The 23228-nt window shown below is 40.6% G+C and overlaps 1 protein-coding gene across 1 annotated transcript in view; it reads right to left on the reverse strand.

The window, feature by feature from the left end:
* LOC115117850 (cGMP-specific 3',5'-cyclic phosphodiesterase-like) overlaps window positions 1-23228 on the reverse strand; it is a 78917-nt gene that overhangs the window by 50458 nt on the left and 5231 nt on the right. The window contains exons 2-7 of the mRNA XM_065021940.1: window positions 21550-22105; window positions 16485-16658; window positions 4021-4110; window positions 3282-3353; window positions 736-825; window positions 206-343 (exon numbers count right to left, since the gene is read on the reverse strand). Of these exons, the coding sequence (XP_064878012.1) occupies window positions 206-343; window positions 736-825; window positions 3282-3353; window positions 4021-4110; window positions 16485-16658; window positions 21550-22105 (1120 nt within the window). The remainder of the gene's footprint in view (window positions 1-205; window positions 344-735; window positions 826-3281; window positions 3354-4020; window positions 4111-16484; window positions 16659-21549; window positions 22106-23228) is intronic.

The raw sequence follows: 23228 nt of genomic DNA on the forward strand, positions 1-23228 counted from the left end.
ACTGCGTGTGCATGCGTGCATGAGTGTGTGTGTGTGCTTGCATGAGTGTGTGTGTGTGCGTGCATGAGTGTGTGTGCGTGCTTGCGTGCATGAGTGTGTGTGTGTGCGTGCATGAGTGTGTGTGTGCATGCGTGCATGAGTGTGCTTGCGTGCGTGCGTACGTGCATGAGTGTGTGTGCGTGCGTGCGTGCGTACGTGAACTCACCATAACGTCTCCGTCAGCTATGAACACAGTGCAGCCCTGGGCCTGCATAAAGGAGAGGATGGTGCCTGCTATCTTCCTCAGTAACACCTCCAGGGACTGCTGCTCTTCCAAGATCAGACTGGCCAGGTCCAACAGCACCTGGGGGAGACATGCATAATAAACCATGAAAACAAACACACTGTAAAAAAATATATATAAAAAAATAACGTTGTTTCAACTAATTATTGTTAACTGGTTCCACAGTTCACCAAAAAAGGCTGTTAACCAGTTACTTAACAATAACTTGAAATAACTTTTTAATTTTTTATTTACAGTGCAGAAACATGACTGCATGAACACACACCCACATACTCATACACAAACACAAAAACATGAACACACACTCACAAGAAAGCATGCTAACACACACACCCACACAGACACCCACCTACGCATATGTGCACACCCACACACACACACACACACACACACACACACACACACACACACACACACGTTGAAAGCATAAAAACCCACAGACGGCAACAAACCTGATTCCGACGGTTTTCCAGCTGGGACGTCTCGTAGAGCTGGGCGTTGTGTAGGACGATCCCGGAGAAGGCCAGGTAGGCAGAGAAGTCCTGTCAGGGGAATCAGACTATAAGCTCGATTCAGAGTATGGCATTTATAGAGAAATGGAGACAATAATGAGAGTAGGAGAGCATTGAACACTCTTAGAAAAAAGGGGTTCTTCAGAAAGTATTCACACCCCTGAATGTTCCCACATTTTGTTGTGTCACAGGCTGAATATCCAATGGATTAAACTGAGATGTTTTTGTTACTGGCTTACACAGAATAACCACATAATGTCAAAGTGGAATTACTGTATGTTTTCTGAATTTAAAAAAAAAGCTGAAATGTCTTGAGTGAATAAGTATTCAAACCTTTTGTTATGGTAAGCCTAAATACATTTGGAGTAAAAATGTGCTTAACAAATCACATCATAAGTTGCTTGGACTCACTCTGTTTGCAATAATGGTGTTTAACATGATTTTTCATGACTATCTCATACCTGTGCCCCACATATACAATTGTCTGGAAGGTCCCTTAGTCGAGCAGTGAATTTCAAACACAGATTCAACCACAAAGACTAGGGAGTTTTTCCAATGCCTCGCAAAGAAGGGCACCTATTGGTAGATGGGGGGGAGCAAACATTGAATATCCCTTTGAGCATGGTGCAGTTATTAACTACACTGGATGGTGTATCAATACACCCAGTCACTACAAAGATACAGGTGTCCTTCCTAACTATGTCGCTGGAAAGGAAGGAAACCACTCAGGGATTTCACCATGAGGCCGATGGGGACTTCAAAACAGTTACAGAGTTTAATGGCTGTGGCTGGAGAAAACTGAGGATGGATGCCAGTCAAAAGAAGGAAACCTGTACAGAATAAAAATATTCCAAAACATGCATCCTGTTTGTAATAAGGCACTGAAGTAAAACTGTTAAAAATGTGGCAAAAAAAGTAAAAGCACAGGCAAAATCCTAGAGGAAAACCTTGTTTAGTCTGTCTTCCAACACACACTGTTTAGCAGCACAATAACCTAAACCACAAGGCCAAATATACACTGGAGTTGCTTACCAAGACGACATTAAATGTTCCTGAGTGGCCTAGTTACAGTTTTGACTTCAATCAACTTGAAAATCTATGGCAAGACTTGAAAATGGCTGTCTAGCAATGATCAACAACCAACTTGACAAATAATAATGTGCAAATATTGTACAATCCAGGTGTGAAAAGCTCTTAGAGACTTACCCAGAAAGACTCACAGCTGTAATCACTGCCAAATCTTGACTTAAGACTTGAAAAAACTTGGAACTCGACTCGACTTTACTTGTTCTTAGAATGCACGACTTGCACTTAATGCTCTTAGAATGCATGACTTGGACTTAATGCTCTTAGAATGCACGACTTGGACTTAATGCTCTTAGAATGCACGACTTGGACTTAATGCTCTTAGAATGCACGACTTGGACTTAATGCTCTTAGAATGCACGACTTGGACTTAATGCTCTTAGAATGCACGACTTGGACTTAATGCTCTTAGAATGCACGACTTGGACTTAATGCTCTTAGAATGCACGACTTGGACTTAATGCTCTTAGAATGCACGACTTGGACTCAATGCTCTTAGAATGCACGACTTGGACTTAATGCTCTTAGAATGCACGACTTGCACTTAATGCTATTAGAATGCATGACTTGGACTTAATGCTCTTAGAATGCACGACTTGGACTTAATGCTCTTAGAATGCACGACTTGCACTTAATGCTCTTAGAATGCATGACTTGGACTTAATGCTCTTAGAATGCACGACTTGGACTTAATGCTCTTAGAATGCACGACTTGCACTTAATGCTCTTAGAATGCACGACTTGGACTTAATGCTCTTAGAATGCACGACTTGCACTTAATGCTCTTAGAATGCACGACTTGGAGTTAATGCTCTTAGAATGCACGACTTGGACTTAATGCTCTTAGAATGCACGACTTGGACTTAATGTTCTTAGAATGCACGACTTGCACTTAATGCTCTTAGAATGCACGACTTGGACTTAATGCTCTTAGAATGCACGACTTGGACTTAATGCTCTTAGAATGCACGACTTGGACTCCAATGCTTCCCACAGTTGTGTCAAGTTGGCTGGATGTCCTTTGGGTGGTGGACCAGTCTTGATACACAGAGGAAACTGTTGAGTGTGAAAAACCCAGCAGCATTGCAATTCTTGACACAAACTGGTGTGCCTGACATTCTTTTGTCCATTATTTAATTGTTTATTAAATTATATTATTAGCCAAAATGATGTATTCTGATTTATTATTAGCAGCCATAGTTCATACATGGCACCATACAGGGTTCTACATGGAACCAATTTTGGTTCAGTGGGGTTCCCTTGGGGTTCTGATCAAAGAACCATATAAAAGGGTTCTATATAGAACTTTTAGAGGTTCCATTTATGAAGCAAGTGATATAACCCTTTTTGGTTCTATGAGGAACCTTTTTTCAAGGAGTGCAGTGTCTTTCTCCCAGTACCTTTTCATCCTGTTCAGTGAAAGTCCCATTCTCTCCACACTTCTTGTTGATGGCCTGTGCCACTCCTACCACCTGGGAGGCGAAAGAGAGGGGAAGGAGAAGAGAGAGGAGAAATAGAGAGAAGAGGGGGAAGAGGAAGGAGAGGGGGAAGAGAGAGGAGATGGGAAAGAGAGAGGAGAGGGGGAAGAGATGGGAGAAGGGGAAGAGAGAGGAGAAGGGGAAGAGAGAGGAGAGGTAGAAGAGAGAGGGGGAAGAGAGCAGGGAGAGCATCCATCAAAACGCAGCCACAACTATAAAGAACAGAACAGAATAAAAACCAATTAGATTACATTATTTCTCTTTGACCTCAATTGCTCTATTGTAAACTCTGAAAAGAACTCCATGTGCATCTTGAAATTGTTCAATATGGGTACAATCTACTCTTAGAAAAAAGGGTTCCAAAAGGGTTCTCCGGCTGTCCCCATGTAGACCCCTAAAAGGGTTCTACCTGGCACCAAAAAGGGTCCTTTAAAAGGTTCACCTATGAGGACAGCAGAATAGCCGTTTTACATTCTAGATAGCACCTTTTTGTCTTAGTATGTAGCTAGTGTTGTGAGATATCTATGGTCTGTAATCCCCTCTACATGTTAGCGTTGGAGAGCTGAAATGTGTTCACTTGTCTATGGTGTCTTACCTGCTCTCTATAATTCGTTCTGAGTAGCTGAGTACTGTATCTTGTATCCACTGTATTGTGTCTTACCTCTTCTCTGTGGTTCTTGATGGGCATACACAGGATACTCTGCGTCTTATAGCCTGTGATCTGATCCACCTCTGCATTGAACCTGGGGTCCTGTGATAAGAGATATGAACACTATGAACTACAATGTCATTTAACATTACCAGACCTGTACTCGCAAAGCATCTCTAAGTAAGAGTGCTGATCCAGGATCAGACCCCCTCCTCTCTTATTCATGAGGATTTCAAATGCTCTGAGACATTGTGAACACGGCCCCAGAAACACATGGACATTGTAGACAGTTGAGTCCACATAAAGGAATAACCACTACATTTTCCCTTTACTGTGAGACCCCTGATCTGGTTCCCCATTGGTTTAGACAGCAGCTGAGTCCCAAATGACACCCTCTTCCCTATATATTGCGCTACACTGTAAAACTACATTTAATTGTTTCAACTAATTATTATTAAGAAACTGTTTTGTCTTTTTTTTAAACTTATCGATCGAAGTGTTGCCTGAACAAAACAAAAAAACGTTGGCCCAAACTTGGTTCCAATTTCAGAAAACATAAGCTCAAATTCTCATTTGTTAATTCAACTAGAAATTATTATTTGGGCATTTGACCTAAAAAAGGCTGTGGAACTAGTTACACACACGCTGCTTTTAACAGACAATGTTCTCAATTTAATAATTGACACATGTTGACATACATGATGACATTGTGCATGTTCATTTATACAGTCATTAATATTCAACATGTCCTCACCCGGGATTTGAAATTCATTTTGAATTTAATCTCAATTCAATCCAGTTTGCTACAGCAGGAAAATAATCCTGCAGCAACTGGAAATGTGGATTATTATGTGGATTATAACGTGGATTATCACTGATAGTCATGTTTGTAGGGGTTGATACATTTTTAATTAGGGCAAATCAGGTTTTAAACATTAGAAGCCTTTTTAAACCTTGAATAAATACACTACAATCAAATTAAGATCCTACATCTGTAACAAACACTGACACATTTTACATCTAAACAATAAATATTTCTAAACAGAGTTTTACTGTATCTTAGATCAACACTCCTACTCTGAGACACTTTTTGATTACAGGCCAAAATCTCTATGACTAATGTAGAGACGGACAATATGATGGGTAGAACCAGACCAAATCTGTGGAAGCACACAAATAATAACCTGCTTTGTTTATTTGAATTATAAAGTCATTTATATTTCTGATGATATTTTAACAAGATAAAGTTTTGTTTTTTGCTAATAATGGCTTTTGGTAACAGTTGTATCTTGGAGTCAACATGACGAGTCAGTTCTTCCAACGGTGATAGATATGGTTGAACTAAAAGTCACCACAGTTGTAAAGACAATACTTTATGGGTATTGATAAGAAAGCTTCCCCTGTAATGGGTCTGGCCCGTGAGGTTGCCAATCTCTTTCCCTACAGAGGGCTGCGCCACTCCAACCATCCAGAGGGGAATTTTGTTCCCATTTTAGATTTGAACGCCATCCCAACCGCCCTAACTGGGGCTTAACGAGCCAATCAGAGAGCTAGGGGTCTCCCTAGGTAGGAGCTACCACTACGCAGAGTGACGCAGATGCACTTCCTGAAAGCTGTCTGTTTCTACAAACATAACACCGGTCCCGTATCAGGTTCTATGGACCCAGCTGGTGGTTTGTTTTGGTAGCACACACACACACACACACACACACATGGACGCATATACATGGACACACACCCCTCCTCCCTCCTTGTCCGTTCCAGATTAACAAACTAATTGGATACAGATGCGTTAAAGAGAAGTTACTCTCTCTCTCTCTTTGTCTCTTTGCCTCTTCTAATTGATCTATTTCTCTCTCCCTCTCTCTGCTCCAGTCTCGGCCCCTGTTGAGGAAAACACTTCATCAGAATCAAGTGCTAGAAAGATCACCAATAAAGTCATTGTCATTAGTCAGAACACTGTTGGCCAATCAAATGATTGTGTAGCAGCTAATCAGGCGTAAGGTAAACGATGTGATGTCATATGACACGAAACGTGATTAGACAAACATATACATGTATCAGTAAGAACACAATCTCATTTATGTAAGTATATATATATATATATATGTATGTGTGTATGTATATTTGAGCAATAAGGCACTAGGGGGTATGGTATATGGCCAATATACCAGGTTAAGGGCTGTTCTTAAACACGACACAACGCGGAGTGCCTGGATACAGCCCTTAGCTGTGGTATATTGGCCATATACCACAAACCCCAGAGGTGCCTTATTGCTATTGTAAACTAGTTACCAACGTAATTAGATCAGTAAAAATAAATGTTTTGTCATACCCATGGTATATGGTCTGATATATCACGGCTGTCAGCCAATCAGCATTCAGGGCTCGAACCACCGTTTACACATATATATATATATATATATATATATATATATATATTACAAAACAATATATATTTGGGATTGGAAATGATGCAGACAATTACATTGATGGAAGCTTCAATCTATCTGCAATAGTAGAGCTGCTCTACCCCCTAACACATACTGAGGAAAGAACACGCATTAGGAGAAGACATTCTGCCTTACGACGCAGGCACATATACACACACACTTAGAGAATACCCATACTTGAGTCCTAAATAACAGGCCGTTTGAGTATGCGAAAAAAAATGTTTTATAGTATGCAACATTTCTTAAATCAAGTATACTTTAAAATGCACAGATGTCATATAAATGTACGCTTTGACAACAGCTGATCAATTAGATATGGGGATGAGCTACCAAAATCAATTAATAGCGGGAAACAACACAATCACACATGACGCATTCTCACTATGTGAAAATACAACGTTTAACAGCATGCGACGTTTCAAAAATCGAGTATGGTTTAAATGCCAGGATGTTCTACTGATTTCGGTTCTTCGTCTAGTATAATTCGATTCACACGTTTCCACGATGCATTGGAAGAGGTAGGCTGCGGGTGATAGGCCATTGTTCTCCAAACAACCAAACTAGGCTACATAATTTGGAACATGCCGAACAGCGAAGCTTCTGCGGTGGTGTTTAAATGTAAGCTGTCGTTTTTTGCTCTCCTTAAAATTATCATTAGTATTGTAGGCTACATGTTTGAATGTCTTTTAAAGTCGTAAACATTTTTTTTTTTTTACCCAAAGTGGATTTCTGGTTTCTCATTGAAAAGTGTTTCTTGTTCTCTTCGCCTTCGTCAGCGCTTTTAAACTAAATACCATTTTTTGATTCCTTAATGTGTCGGCACGGGGGACTCGGATGTGGCTGCGATAGTGATGTCATGTTAATCAGGCCCTTTGATTTGAACATATGGATTGTCTTAGTTTTGTAGGCGTGGCTACCTATTTAATGATTGAATTAATGGATCAAGCCCCAGGAGTCATTCTGATCTCGTTCCCTTTATGATCAGTGCTTTAGTTTATTATGTTACTGTCCAGCAGTTCTGAATGTACCATGCACCTGACTGTCCACGTTTTCCTGTGCAATAGCCTTTTGATTTGAGCATTTTAAAAGTTGTGATGTGTGTACTAGGCTATTTGATTTTATTTATACATGTCACAGCACTTTGATTTCATGAATAAATATCTTTAAATGGAACCAATTAATCTTTTCCATTTTAAATAGGGTAGATGGGCTATATGGTCTACTACGGTGTAGGTCTAATGTCATAGTCTGCCTATAAACAGTCTAAGCAGGCCTATAACTCCATTTATATTCTATTCAGAGTTTAGACAAATATGTAGAATGGAAAATTAGATATTATCAGGCAGGTTAATGAGATGCATGTCTGTTGAATTTGTAAAAATCCATCCTCACTTGGCCCCGCCCCTCCTACTCAGCCAATCAGGAGCCGCTACTGCGTTGTGGCCGAGGCATACTGTATACTTTTTACTAAACGGTACGTGCTAAATACACTGAACAAAAATACAAATATAAATGCAACATGTAAAAAGTGTTGGTCCCTGGGTTTCATGAGCTGAAATAAAAGATCCCAGAAATACACAAAAAGCTTATTCCTTTCAAATATTTTGCACAACTTTGTTTTCCTCCCTGCTGGTGAGAATTTCTCATTTGCCAAGATAATCCATCTATCTGACAGGTGTGGCATATCAACAAACTAATTACAGCATTATCGTTACACAGGTGCACCTTGTGCTGGGGACAATAAAAGGCAACTCTAAAATGTGCAGTTTTGTCACACAACACAATGCCACAGATATCTCAAGTGTTGAGGGAGCGTGCAGTTGGCATGCTGACTGCAGCAATGTCCACCAGAGCTGTTTCCAGAGAATGTAATGTTCATTTCTCTACCATAAGCCGCCTCCAACGCCATTGTAGAGAATTTGGCACACTCTCTGCCTTTCTCTCTCTCAAACATCTGCTTTCTCTTTCAAAGACATAATTCCACTACAGGGCATCTGACTGTGTGTGTGTGTGTGCGTGTGGGTGTACGCGTGTGCGTACGTGTGGGTGCACGCGTGTGCGTACGTGTGGGTGCACGCGTGTGCGTACGTGTGGGTGCACGCGTGTGCGTGTTTGTGTAAGTGAGTGTGTGTGCTTGCGCATGTATATGTGTGTGTGTGTCAATGTGTAAGCTTTCATCTCCCTCTCCACCAATTGACACAGCTGGGAACCTACTGGGTAGTCCATAGGGGAGATTCCATCTCCTATTGAGAGGGCTCACGGACTGCGCACACAGGACCGGAGGTATGTACTGTATATGTACTGGCATGGTCTAATTGTGTCTGAGAATAAAGACAGTTAGATAGAAATGGAAAACAATGGCCGCCAATAGCACACACAAACAGAATCATGGAAATCTGCAGTCAGCAGACCTGAAAATCTGAGCTCAAGTTGTGGGCCAAGTGCAGCAACATCACAATGGGGATCATAGGTTAAAATCCAGCCTGTTCTCCAGGAGTCAAGGCATTGTAACTGGGCAGAGACTGATAGTACGACCTACAATCATTATAGACTGATAGTACGACCTACAATCATTATAGACTGATAGTATGACCTACAATCATAGACTGATAATACGACCTACAATCATTATAGACTGATAGTACGACCTACAATCATTATAGACTGATAGTACGACCTACAATCATTATAGACTGATAGTACAACCTACAATCATTATAGATCATTATAGACTGATAGTACGACCTACAATCATTATAGACTGATAGTACGACCTACAATCATTATAGACTGATAGTACCACCTACAATCATTATAGACTGATAGTACAACCTACAATCATTATAGATCATTATAGACTGATAGTACGACCTACAATCATTATAGACTGATAGTACAACCTACAATCATTATAGACTGATAGTACGACCTACAATCATTATAGACTGATAGTACGACCTACAATCATTATAGACTGATAGTACCACCTACAATCATTATAGACTGATAGTACCATCTACAATCATTATAGACTGATAGTACCATCTACAATCATTATAGACTGATAGTACGACCTACAATCATTATAGACTGATAGTACGACCTACAATCATTATAGACTGATAGTACGACCTACAATCATTATAGACTGATGGTACCATCTACAATCATTATAGATCATTATAGACTGATAGTACGACCTACAATCATTATAGACTGATAGTACCACCTACAATCATTATAGACTGATAGTACGACCTACAATCATTATAGACTGATAGTACGACCTACAATCATTATAGACTGATAGTACCATCTACAATCATTATAGATCATTATAGACTGATAGTACGACCTACAATCATTATAGACTGATAGTACCACCTACAATCATTATAGACTGATAGTACAACCTACAATCATTATAGATCATTATAGACTGATAGTACGACCTACAATCATTATAGACTGATAGTACGACCTACAATCATTATAGACTGATAGTACCACCTACAATCATTATAGACTGATAGTACAACCTACAATCATTATAGATCATTATAGACTGATAGTACGACCTACAATCATTATAGACTGATAGTACAACCTACAATCATTATAGACTGATAGTACGACCTACAATCATTATAGACTGATAGTACGACCTACAATCATTATAGACTGATAGTACCACCTACAATCATTATAGACTGATAGTACGACCTACAATCATTATAGACTGATAGTACCATCTACAATCATTATAGACTGATAGTACGACCTACAATCATTATAGACTGATAGTACGACCTACAATCATTATAGACTGATAGTACGACCTACAATCATTATAGACTGATGGTACCATCTACAATCATTATAGATCATTATAGACTGATAGTACGACCTACAATCATTATAGACTGATAGTACCACCTACAATCATTATAGACTGATAGTACGACCTACAATCATTATAGACTGATAGTACGACCTACAATCATTATAGACTGATAGTACCATCTACAATCATTATAGATCATTATAGACTGATAGTACGACCTACAATCATTATAGACTGATAGTACCACCTACAATCATTATAGACTGATAGTACGACCTACAATCATTATAGACTGATAGTACAACCTACAATCATTATAGACTGATAGTACCATCTACAATCATTATAGATCATTATAGACTGATAGTACCACCTACAATCATTATAGACTGATAGTACGACCTACAATCATTATAGACTGATAGTACCATCTACAATCATTATAGATCATTATAGACTGATAGTACGACCTACAATCATTATAGACTGATAGTACGACCTACAATCATTATAGACTGATAGTACCATCTACAATCATTATAGATCATTATAGACTGATAGTACCATCTACAATCATTATAGACTGATAGTACGACCTACAATCATTATAGACTGATAGTACCATCTACAATCATTATAGATCATTATAGACTGATAGTACCATCTACAATCATTATAGACTGATAGTACCATCTACAATCATTATAGATCATTATAGATCATTATAGATAGTACCATCTACAATCATTATAGACTGATAGTACCACCTACAATCATTATAGATCTACAATCATTATAGATCATTATAGACTGATAGTACCATCTACAATCATTATAGATCATTATAGACTGATAGTACCATCTACAATCATTATAGACTGATAGTACCATCTACAATCATTATAGACTGATAGTACGACCTACAATCATTATAGATCATTATAGACTGATAGTACCATCTACAATCATTATAGACTGATAGTACCATCTACAATCATTATAGACTGATAGTACCATCTACAATCATTATAGACTGATAGTACGACCTACAATCATTATAGAATGCTACCTTTACTAAACTGTATACTTATGACTGACCAGGATCAGGCTTAACTCAACATAATCTTCGTCTGCCCTAGTAACGACAGGCTGAAATGGCATGATGGTTTTATTATTGATTGGAGTAAGAAAGTCATCTGTCTTGTAACATTATACCCAACAAGATCAATATACTCCATCTGTCTTGTAACATTATACCCAACAAGATCAATATACTCCATCTGTCTTGTAACATTATACCCAACAAGATCAATATACTCCATCTGTCTTGTAACATTATACCCAACAAGATCAATATACTCCATCTGTCTTGTAACATTATACCCAACAAGATCAATATACTCCATCTGTCTTGTAACATTATACCCAACAAACATTATACCCAACAAGATCAATATACATCTGTCTTGTAACATTATACCCAACAAGATCAATATACTCCATCTGTCTTGTAACATTATACCCAACAAGATCAATATACTCCATCTGTCTTGTAACATTATACCCAACAAGATCAATATACTCCATCTGTCTTGTAACATTATACCCAACAAGATCAATATACTCCATCTGTCTTGTAACATTATACCCAACAAGATCAATATACTCCATCTGTCTTGTAACATTATACCCAACAAGATCAATATACTCCATCTGTCTTGTAACATTATACCCAACAAGATCAATATACTCCATCTGTCTTGTAACATTATACCCAACAAGATCAATATACTCCATCTGTCTTGTAACATTATACCCAACAAGATCAATATACTCCATCTGTCATGGGAGGACTTGACAAGATTGAGGTGTCTGAACTCTTAAGTAAAAGAAGGTCAACTAGCAAGGTTTTTTATGAGTATTTCACTTTTTATATCAATATCAAATAATTTCTAGGTAACAATGAAGTACCCTACTGTAATAGATTTTCATTAAAAAGGGCGAAAGTATATTTTTAGGAAAAAACTGTTTCTCAAGCAAGAATTTTGCTAGGACTGTCTGGGAATTGTCTGAGTGGGGAGGAAAACTGGCTGTTATTGGCAGAGAGGTTTGAAACTCTCTTTCTTATTGGTCTATTAACCAATGATGTCACCGTGGAAAGCTGAAACTCCCTCCCATGCAAACCTGCTGATTAGAAGGCCCTGTGTAGATTTGATTTTCAACCAGCAACTACACTACATGACCAAAAGTATGTGGACACCTAATCGTCGAACATCTCATTCCAAGGTCATGGGCATTAATATGGAGTTGGTCCACCCTTTGCTGCTGTAACAGCCTCTACTCTTCTGGGACGGCTTTCCACTAGATGTTGGAACATTGTTGCGGGGACTGGCTTCCATTCAGCCACAAGAGCATTTGTGAGGTCGGGCAATGATGTTGGGCGATTAGTCCTCTGGCTCGCAGTCGGCATTCCAATTCATCCCAAAGGTGTTCGATGGGGTTTAGGTCATGGCTGTGTGCAGCCCAGTCTAGTTCTTCCACAGCGATCTCGACAAACCATTTCTGTATGGACCTCGCTTTGTACACAGGGGCATTGTCATGCTGAAACAGGAAAGGGCTTTCCCCGGTTGACACAAAGTTGGAAGCACAGAATCGTCTAGAATGTCATTGTATGCTGTAGCGTTAAGAACTAAGCCCGAACCATGAACAACAGCCCCAGAACATTATTCCTCCTTCATCAAACTTTACATTTGGCACTATGCATTGGGGCAGGTAGCGTTCTCCTGGCATTCGCCAAACCCAGATTAGTCCCTCGAACTGCCAGATGGCATCGCACATCTTCGGCCTGTGTGTGGCTGCTCGGCCATTTCATGAAGCTTTCGACTAACAGTTCTTGTGCTGACATTGCTTTCAGAGACAGTTTGGAACTAAGTAGTGAGTGTTGCAACCGAGGACAGACTACTTTTACACGCTACGCACTTCAGCGCTCGGCAGATCCGTTCTGTGAGCTTGTGTGTCCACTGTCCACATACTATTTTTTATATATATTGTGTATCAGGAATAACACTGATCACATTTTTTCACACTTTTACAGTTTTAGTTTAATCAGCAGTTGTACAAAATGACACAAAACACAGGAAAAAACTGCATTTTGACTGCATTGGGCCTTCAAGTGTGTGTGAGAGAGATCAGTGTGCGTGTGTGTGTGTGTGTGTGTGTGTGTGTGTGTGTGTGTGTGTGTGTGTGTGTGTGTACATGTGTATGTGTGTGTCCTTGTATCTCTGGGAGAATCTCAATTGGTTTTGCTAGACTCGTCGCGTCCTCTCGTCCGCCCTTTCCTCACCTGCTTTTGAAAAAGGTCAAAGGTAATCAAGGAGCGGAGGACAGGACAGGAAACGTGGAAACGAGACGATCCTCTCTCAGGGTGGGAATTTACAAAGGGATCAAAACATATGTAGTTGTGAAAGACATCTTATAGATAAAAGGAAATAAGCGTATAGTTTATAAAATGTGAGCTTTTCTCCTTTGATAAAACAGCAACTGACTGAAATGGGGTTTGGTGGATTTCAAAACACTTCCGCACTAGATTCCGGGAGGATACGAAGTAAACTCAGCAAAAAAAGAAATGTTCCTTTTTCAGGACCCTCTCTTTCAAAGATCATTCGTAAAACTCCAAATAACTTCACAGATCTTAATTGTAAAGGGTTTAAACACGGTTTCCCATGCTTGTTCAATGAACCATAAACAATTAATGAACATGCACCTGTGGAACGGTCATTAAGACACAAACAGCTTACAGACGGTAGGCAATTAAAGGTCACAGTTATGAAAACTTAGCACACTAAAGAGGCCTTTCTACTGACTCTGAAAAACACCAAAAGAAAGATGCCCAGGGTCCCTGCTCATCTGCGAGAATGTGCCTTAGGCATGCTGCAAGGAGGCATGAGGACTGCAGATGTCGCCAGGGCAATAAATTGCAATGTCCGTACTATGAGATGCCTAAGACAGCGCTACAGGGAGGCAGGACGGACAGCTGATCGTCCTTGCAGTGGCAGACCACGTGTAACAAGACCTGTACAGGATCGGTACATCCGAACATCACACCTGCGGGACAGGTACAGGATGGCACCAACAACTGGCCGTGTTACACCTGGAACGCACAATCCCTCCATCAGTGTTCAGACTGTCCGCAAGAGGCTGAGAGAGGCTGGACTGAGGGCTTGTAGGCCTGTTGTAAGGCAGGTCCTCACCAGACATCACCGGCAACAACGTCACCTATGGGCACAAACCCACCGTCGTTGGAACAGACAAGACTGGCAAAAAGTGCTCTTCACTGAAGAGTCGTGGTTTTGTCTCACCAGGTGTGATGGTCGGATTAGCGTTTATCGTCAAAGGAATGAGCGTTACACCGAGGCCTGGACCTTGGATCTCAATCCCATTGAGTTTGTCTGGGACCTGTTGGATCGGATGTCATAAGGTGAACGCACCAATTTGTAAGTCGCTCTGGATAAGAGCGTCTGCTAAATGACTTAAATGTAAATGTAAATGTAATGGTGAGGGCTAGGTCCATTCCCCCCCGGTGGAAGAGTGGGTTAACATCTCACAGCAAGAACTGGCAAATCTGGTGCAGTCCACGAGGAGAAGATGCACTGCAGTACTTAATGCAGCTGGTGGCCACACCAGATACTGACTGTTACTTTTGATTTTTACCCCCTCTTTGTTCAGGGACACATTATTCCATTTCTGTTAGTCACATGTCTGTGGAACTTGTTCAGTTTATGTCTCAGTTGTTGATTCTTGTTATGTTCATACAAATATTTACACATGTTAAGTTTGCTGAAAATAAACGCAGTTGACAGTGAGAGGACGTTTCTTTTTTTGCTGAATTTAGTTACCACTTCTCCATTAGCTTACTAATGAATTGACACTCTCCTCGACCACTCAGCAGTAAGTGGTCAGCTATCAGCTGTCAGAGCATCTTACCAATTGCTGCAGCTATACACAGCCCATCTGTAAATAGTCCATACAACCAACTACCTACCTCATCCCCATATTTGTTTTTTGTTTTTCTGCTCTTTTGCACACCAGTTTTTCTACTTGCACATCCTCATCTGCACATATATCACTCCAGTGGAAATTGCTAAATTGTAATTACTTTGCCACTATTGGCCTATTTATTGCCTGACCTCCTCGCGCCATTTGCACACACTGTATACAGATTTTTCTATTGTGTTAATGACTGTACGTTTGTTTATCCCATGTGTAACTCTGTGTTGTAGTTTCTGTCACACTGCTTTGCTTTATCTTGGCCAGGTCACAGTTGTAAATGGGAACTTGTTCTCAACTGGTCTACCTGGTTAAATAAAGGTGAAATAAAAAAACATTTATCGGTTTCCAGGTCACAGAGGAAAGGAAGACGGAGGAGTTGAGGAGAGGATGGATTTTTACCCCATTCAGAATGTCCCCTTGCGTATGGGTTTCCTTCAGTCCAGTGATGAACTTTGACATACAATTTTCTGTTTGATCTCAGAATGTAAAAGCCCCCCCCCTCTCTCTCTCTCTCTATAAGTGAAAGAAGGTCAACTCGCAAGGATTTTTCTTTCCCTCCCTCCTTCCCTCCATTCCTCTCTGTGGTTTATGCTTGGCCAATCAATCTCAGGTCCTGCACTCTGTCAGCAAAGACCCAGACTTCCCAACACAAATACTGGCCTGATTCAAAACACACACACACATGCACACACACACACACACACACACGCACATGCAGGCACACACACACACCAACCTCCTCATTATATTCATCATCATAATCCTACATGCGCAAACCCCACCAGGGTGTTATCTGACACTCGGCAGAAAAACAAGGGAGGCCGCAGAAAGGAGGTCAATGGAGGATTACTCTGTATTTCACAGCCCCATATTTACTTGGTACAGTGTCTACTTAGAAAGCACATCGTAACAGGGTTATAGAAATAATTCAATGACCTACTGTAATGACCACCTGTGGGTTTCTTTATGACTCATCAAAACACACAAAAAAACTGTTGAACATTTCATAAGTACAACTTCTTTCCACATAACTTTGTAAGTACCAACTGTAATAGGACTGTGAAATTAACCATTCCAAAGGACAAAAGAGATGGAGGCCATCAAACATAGAGAAATAAAAAGCGTCTCACCTCGTAGGCATTCTTGATGTTGAGGGGCTGGCCCGTGGCCGCCACGTGACCCACAATGCCCTTGTTCCATTCCAGACGGATGCAGCTATTGGACACCTCCTCCAGGGTGGAGCCCTCGGCAACGTCAAATAGCCTGCTCACCAGGAACTTCCTGTTGGAGCTGTCCTCGCCCACCTGGGGTCACACGACAAGGAACAGTAAGGAAGTGATGTCATACATATCCAGACTCTACAGGAAGTGTATCTGCAACAGCTTTTTTAAAGTTGTCTCCACAGTGTATACTACGATATGATAATATATGATGTATGATAGTCAATTTGTTGTCCATTTGCATGGACATGTAATCATTGCTACCTGATATGGTTGTTGAATTAGACAGATACGGATTAGACAGAGATTAAAAGGTCACAAAAATAACCAGGAAGTCCACTTTGGAGCCAACTTTTCCAACAGCTTCATTCAGCATCATATACTTGAAATTAGGAAGCACAATATATCGGTGAACATATCGGAATGGGCCTTTATTAGCTAAAAGTGCCAACATCGGTATTGGCCCAATGTCTAGTTTAACGGCGATGTTAAAAACCGATGTCAAAGCTACCGTGCATAACTAAAATAACGTTGGTACATGACGTAATGACACCACGTAAAATTTTGCGCTACACGTGCAACACAGCATTCCTAACCTAGCCCACAATGACTGCTGTGTGGATCGAGCAATCAACAAGTCAAGCAGTCATTTGAAAGATTAAACATTTCCGCGAGACAACTCAAAGCCAAAATACATTAACGCCATGATAAGGGAACTCATTTCCCTTGACAATCAACCGTTCTCTGTCGTGGGTGATGTTGGCTTTCGCTACTGGTCGAGCACCGGGACACACTACCAAGTGCGCTATTTTTTCAGATGTTGCCCTACCGGAGTCACACAGTAATGGCGTCACTGCTATTAGCTTCACGACATACTATGGAATGCCGTTTTTGTCTTTGCGTGTCAAAAAAGATACACGTCAAATTACACTATTTGACATTAACACTATATGACGTATTAAATAAGCTATTAATTTGACATGTCAAATAACACAGTTATAGCTAGCTTTAGCTTGGTACCTAGCTAACACCAATACAACCAGCCTGAAAACAATGACCAGTAGAAACTGCAGTCATTTTCATTCTTCTTAGCAATGATTTAGGAATCCTTGTGAGTAACTATTAGCTAGGTAGCCACTTGTTGTTCTCCTATTGAAATTGAACTTCAGTTCATGAAAATAAATAGCTAGCCAGCTACTTAACCCTGTTGCCAAAAGCTAACGTTATAAACAGCCAGTTAGCTTCATCTGGCTAGTGAGGCTCGACCGGACCGGGCTATGTGTTGTGAAGCTAGCCACAATAATGCTCCAGTTTCAACTGTTCTGCCTTACTATTATTCGACCATGCTGGTCATTTATGAACATTTGAACATCTTGGCCACGTTCTGTTATAGTCTCCACCCGGCACAGCCAGAAGAGGACTGGCCACCCCACATATGCTCTCTCTAATTCTCTCTTTCTTTCTCTCTCTTGGAGGACCTGAGCCCTAGGACCGTGCCCCAGGACTACCTGACATGATGACTCCTTGCTGTCCCCAGTCCACCTGACTGTGCTGCTGCTCCAGTTTCAACTGTTCTGCCTTATTATTATTCGACCATGCTGGTCATTTATGAACATTTGAACATCTTGGCCATGTTCTGTTATAATCTCTACCCGGCACAGCCAGAAGAGGACTGGCCACCCCACATAGCCTGGTTCCTCTCTAGGCTTCTTCCTAGGTTTTGGCCTTTCTAGGGAGTTTTTCCTAGCCACCGTGCTTTTACACCTGCATTGTTTGCTGTTTGGGGTTTTAGGCTGGGTTTCTGTACAGCACTTTGAGATATCAGCTGATGTACGAAGGGCTATATAAATACATTTGATTTGATTTGAATAAGAATTAGGAACAATAGTGGCATTTGCGGTTTGTCTTTAAAATAAAAGTACTTCCTTGAAAGTGATGCAGAAGGTGGCAATTGGTGGAATCATGCCATATTTAGACTAGATCACTAGATCATAAAAAAGATTGGAATGTGAAGCAATGAAATGGGGTATCAATCTACCCGGTGACACCCGCAGAACACAACTGTGAAGTGTTTATGCAAACATTAGCGTTGTAGCTCTTATCGCGGGACCGTGACTGTGTGAAATCACCTCCCCAGTCAGCCTATTGTGTGTATTAACATTCATACTGCATTGTAAAGCTTTACCTAAGGATTGGGGATCAATGAAATGGGCAATCAGTCTACTCAATACCCAAGATATTGTTTCCCAACGTCCTCCTTAGAGATATCAGACTCCAAAACATCCACGCAGTATTGTTTTTCCTCAGGAATAGTGTTCAATACACAATAAATGTGGCTCAATTCACAATTCACAGAGTCTCACAATAAGAGCTACGATGCTAATGTTCTCTGGGTGTCACTGAGTAGACTGATACCCCATGTCATTGATCCACAATCCATAGGTAAGGTTGTACAGTAGAATAAGTATGCCAACAATGCAATTCTAAAGAAAAATACATCCAGTGTGATTTCAACAGATTTTTGGCAAATTAACAAATGAGTGTCTTTTGTTGATTTTACATAACACCATTCCAACCTCGTTTAGCATGATCTTTTAAATTATGGCATAATTCTACTATTTGTATTCATTTGCATCACTATCAATGACATACTTTTATTTTGAAGGCTAAACGCAAAGTCCACTATTGTGGTTAATCCTTATTGTGGCTAGCTTCACATAGATGAGTCCGACCACCATTAATCAAATAAGAACTGTCTTATAAATTTGCGTTATTTTAGATGATGACACCTAGCTATATAGTTAACTAGCTAACTATAGCTACTGAAACAGATTATGTCGTTTTGATATGTTTTTGGGGAAGAACTTGTTTGCATACATGAGCTAGCTAGCTTTTTTTATGACCAGAACTGTAGATGCGCGAGACAACTTTACCAGCATCATAGCATATGTATCGATTAATCGTTGTGACATATGAAATACGAGTGATAGTGTAATCAATGTGTAATAACTATGTAAAAAAATGTATGAACACATTCAATTACTATGTTAGAGCCAGTTTGCGCTGTTCTGTGAAGGGGGAAGTACACAGCGTTGTACAAGATCTTCAGTTTCTTGGCAATTTCTCGCATGGAATAGCCTTCATTTCTCAGAACAAGAATAGACTGACGAGTTTCAGAAGAAAGGTCTTTGTTTCTGGCCATTTTGAGCCTGTAATCAAACCCACAAATGCTGATGCTCCAGATACTCGACTAGTCTAAAGAAGACCAGTTTTATTGGTTCTTTAATCAGAACAGGTTTCAGCTGTGCTAACATAATTGCAAAAGGGTTTTCTAATGATCAATTAGCTTTTTCAATCAATCAAATGTATTCATAAAGCCCTTCTTACATCAGCCGATGTCACAAAGTGCTGTACAGAAACTCAGCCTAAAACCCCAAACAGCAAGCAATGCAGATGTAGAAGCACGGTGGCTAGGAAAAACTCACTAGAAAGGCCGGAACATAGGAAGAAACCCAGAGAGGAACCAGGCACTGAGGGGTGGTCAGTCCTCTTCTGGATGTATCAGGTGGAGAATATAACAGAACATGGCCAAGATGTTCATAGATGACCAGCAGGGTCAGACAATAATAATCACAGTGGTTGTAGAGGGTGCAACACGTCAGCACCTCAGGAGTAAATGTCAGTTAGCTTTTCATAGCCGATCATTCAGAGTTAAGAGACAGCAGGTGCGGTAGAGAGAGAGTCCAAAACAGCAGGCCTGGGACAATGTAACACGTCCAGTGAACAGGTCAAGGTTCCATAGCCGCAGGTAGAACAGTTGAAACTGGAGATGATCAACTTTGATTAACTAACACAACGTGCCATTGTCGTTTCCAGCTACAATAGTCATTTACAACATTAACAATTTATACACTGTATTTCTGATCAATTTGATGTTATTTTAATTGACAAAAAAAGTTAGCTTTTCTTTAAAAAACAAGGAAATTTCTAAGTGATCCCAAACTTTTGAACAGTAGAGTACGTAAATGCCAACAAAATAACTTTTTGGTCAGTATGGTTTGTGTGTAACCTTTATTTAACTAGGCAAGTCAGTTAAGAACAAGTTCTTATTTACAATGACTGCCTACCCCGGCCAAACCCGGACGACGCTGGACCAATTGTGCTCCGCCCAATGGGACTCCCAATCACGGCCGGATGTGATACAGCCTGGATTCGAACCAGGGACTGTAGTGACGCATCGTGCTGTCACGGCCGTTAAAAGAAGAGTAGCAAGGTGCAGCGTGATGAGCGTACATTTTCTCTTTATTTGGAAAATGACGCCGAACAAAACAATAAACACTACAAAAACAAACCGTGAAGCTAAAGGCTATGTGCCCTAAACAAAGTCAACTTCCCACAAAGACAGGTGGGAAAAAGGCCTACCTAAGTATGGTTCTCAATCAGAGACAACGATAGACAGCTGTCCCTGATTGAGAACCCTACCCGGCCAAACATAGAAATACAAATAATAGAACATAGAATACCCACCCCAACTCACACCCTGACCAAACCAAATGGAGACAATAAAAAGGATCTCTAAGGTCAGGGCGTGACACGTGCACTGAGATACAGTGCCTTAGACGGCTGCGTCCATGTGTGTGTGTTAACTATTTAACTGTACTAGAATGCTTAAAAGGCCGCTAAAATTGTAAATATCGCCTATCGTTATCGGTTTTTTTTTTGGGGGGGGGCAAGGAAAATATCGGATATCGGTATCGGCCAAAAATGTCGTATCGGTGCATCAGTACTTTGAGAGTACTGATCATAAATACTTTGAGATTCATGATCACTTTGCCTTTCTAATCCTTCCTCATTTCATCCTAGGTTTGATTCATGACATACACTAGCCACTGTTCGATCCTTCTTCCTCTCATCCCAGTGGCCCTGCTACAAACAGAGCACTGTGGGTATTGTAGTCCATGGTGCCACTACCTACCAGGAAGAGGGAGTAGCGGTCCGCGGCGATCAGCTCATGGATGTGCAGGAAGATCTTGTGGCACAACGCCGTCACATCCAGGTGACTCGACACATCCCTCACCAGCTCCAACAGCCTGGCACAGCGGTCCAACCCCCGGGCACTGCCAACCTCGCCCATCATCCCTGTGGGGATACCAACCCCGACCCCTCCCTGCTGGGTTCTGAAGGGTGTCCGGATGTCGCCTCGGTCGGGTTCGGTGTCGCAGAGGAAGGTTAGTGAGCCTTCCGCGTCCTTGACCACGATGGGCCTCAGCGGCCTGTCAAACTCAGATGCAGAGATCTTGCGGGTGGGGGTGCTGGGAGCGGGGCTGTGGGGCGGGGCTGGGGAGGGGGAACGCCTGTCGTTCAGGCCCAGGGAAGGGGGCAGGGAGGAAGCTAAGCAGGGGCTGTCTGAGGGCTGGGTGGGTCTCTGGGGTAGAAGGGTTTCTTTGGAGGATGACGAGGAGGAGGAGGAAGAGGAGGAGGAGGGCTGGATGGAATGGACTCGCTCAGCAAACCATGCATTCACCATCTCCCTGCAAATACACAACACAAAGGAGGTTATAGGGCCATTTTAAGACATTAAAAACAGTAATACACATTGTACAACAAGACCATTTAGTACATTTACAGTCTCTGAGGAATTTGTCTATTTGATTAGATTATTATATGACATTAACACAATATTAACACAACATTAACACAACATTAGCACAACATTAACACAATATTAACACAACATTAGCACAACATGAACACTACATTAACACAACCAACAATAACATTTACAAGACATTAACCAACATTAACAGGACATTAACCAACATTAACAATACATTAACCAACATTAACAAGACATTAACAATACATTAACCAACATTAACAGGACATTAACCAACATTAACAGGACATTAACCAACATTAACAGGACATTAACAGGACATTAACCAACATTAACAGGACATTAACAGGACATTAACAAGACATTAACCAACATTAACAGGACATTAACCATTAACAACATTAACAGGACATTAACCAACATTAACAGGACATTAACAAGACATTAACCAACATTAACAGGACATTAACAAGACATTAACCAACATTAACAGGACATTAACCAACATTAACAGGACATTAACCAACATTAACAATACATTAACCAACATTAACAGGACATTAACAGGACATTAACCAACATTAACAGGACATTAACAGGACATTAACAAGACATTAACCAACATTAACAGGACATTAACAGGACATTAACCAACATTAACAGGACATTAACCAACATTAACAGGACATTAACAAGACATTAACCAACATTAACAGGACATTAACCAACATTAACAGGACATTAACAAGACATTAACCAACATTAACAGGACATTAACAAGACATTAACCAACATTAACAGGACATTAACCAACATTAACAGGACATTAACCAACATTAACAGGACATTAACCAACATTAACAGGACATTAACAGGACATTAACCAACATTAACAGGACATTAACAGGACATTAACAAGACATTAACCAACATTAACAGGACATTAACCAACATTAACAGGACATTAACCAACATTAACAGGACATTAACAGGACATTAACAATACATTAACCAACATTAACAAGACATTAACCAAC

This window comes from Oncorhynchus nerka, linkage group LG8 (assembly GCF_034236695.1).
Source record: "Oncorhynchus nerka isolate Pitt River linkage group LG8, Oner_Uvic_2.0, whole genome shotgun sequence".
Taxonomy (NCBI): Eukaryota; Metazoa; Chordata; class Actinopteri; order Salmoniformes; family Salmonidae; genus Oncorhynchus; species Oncorhynchus nerka.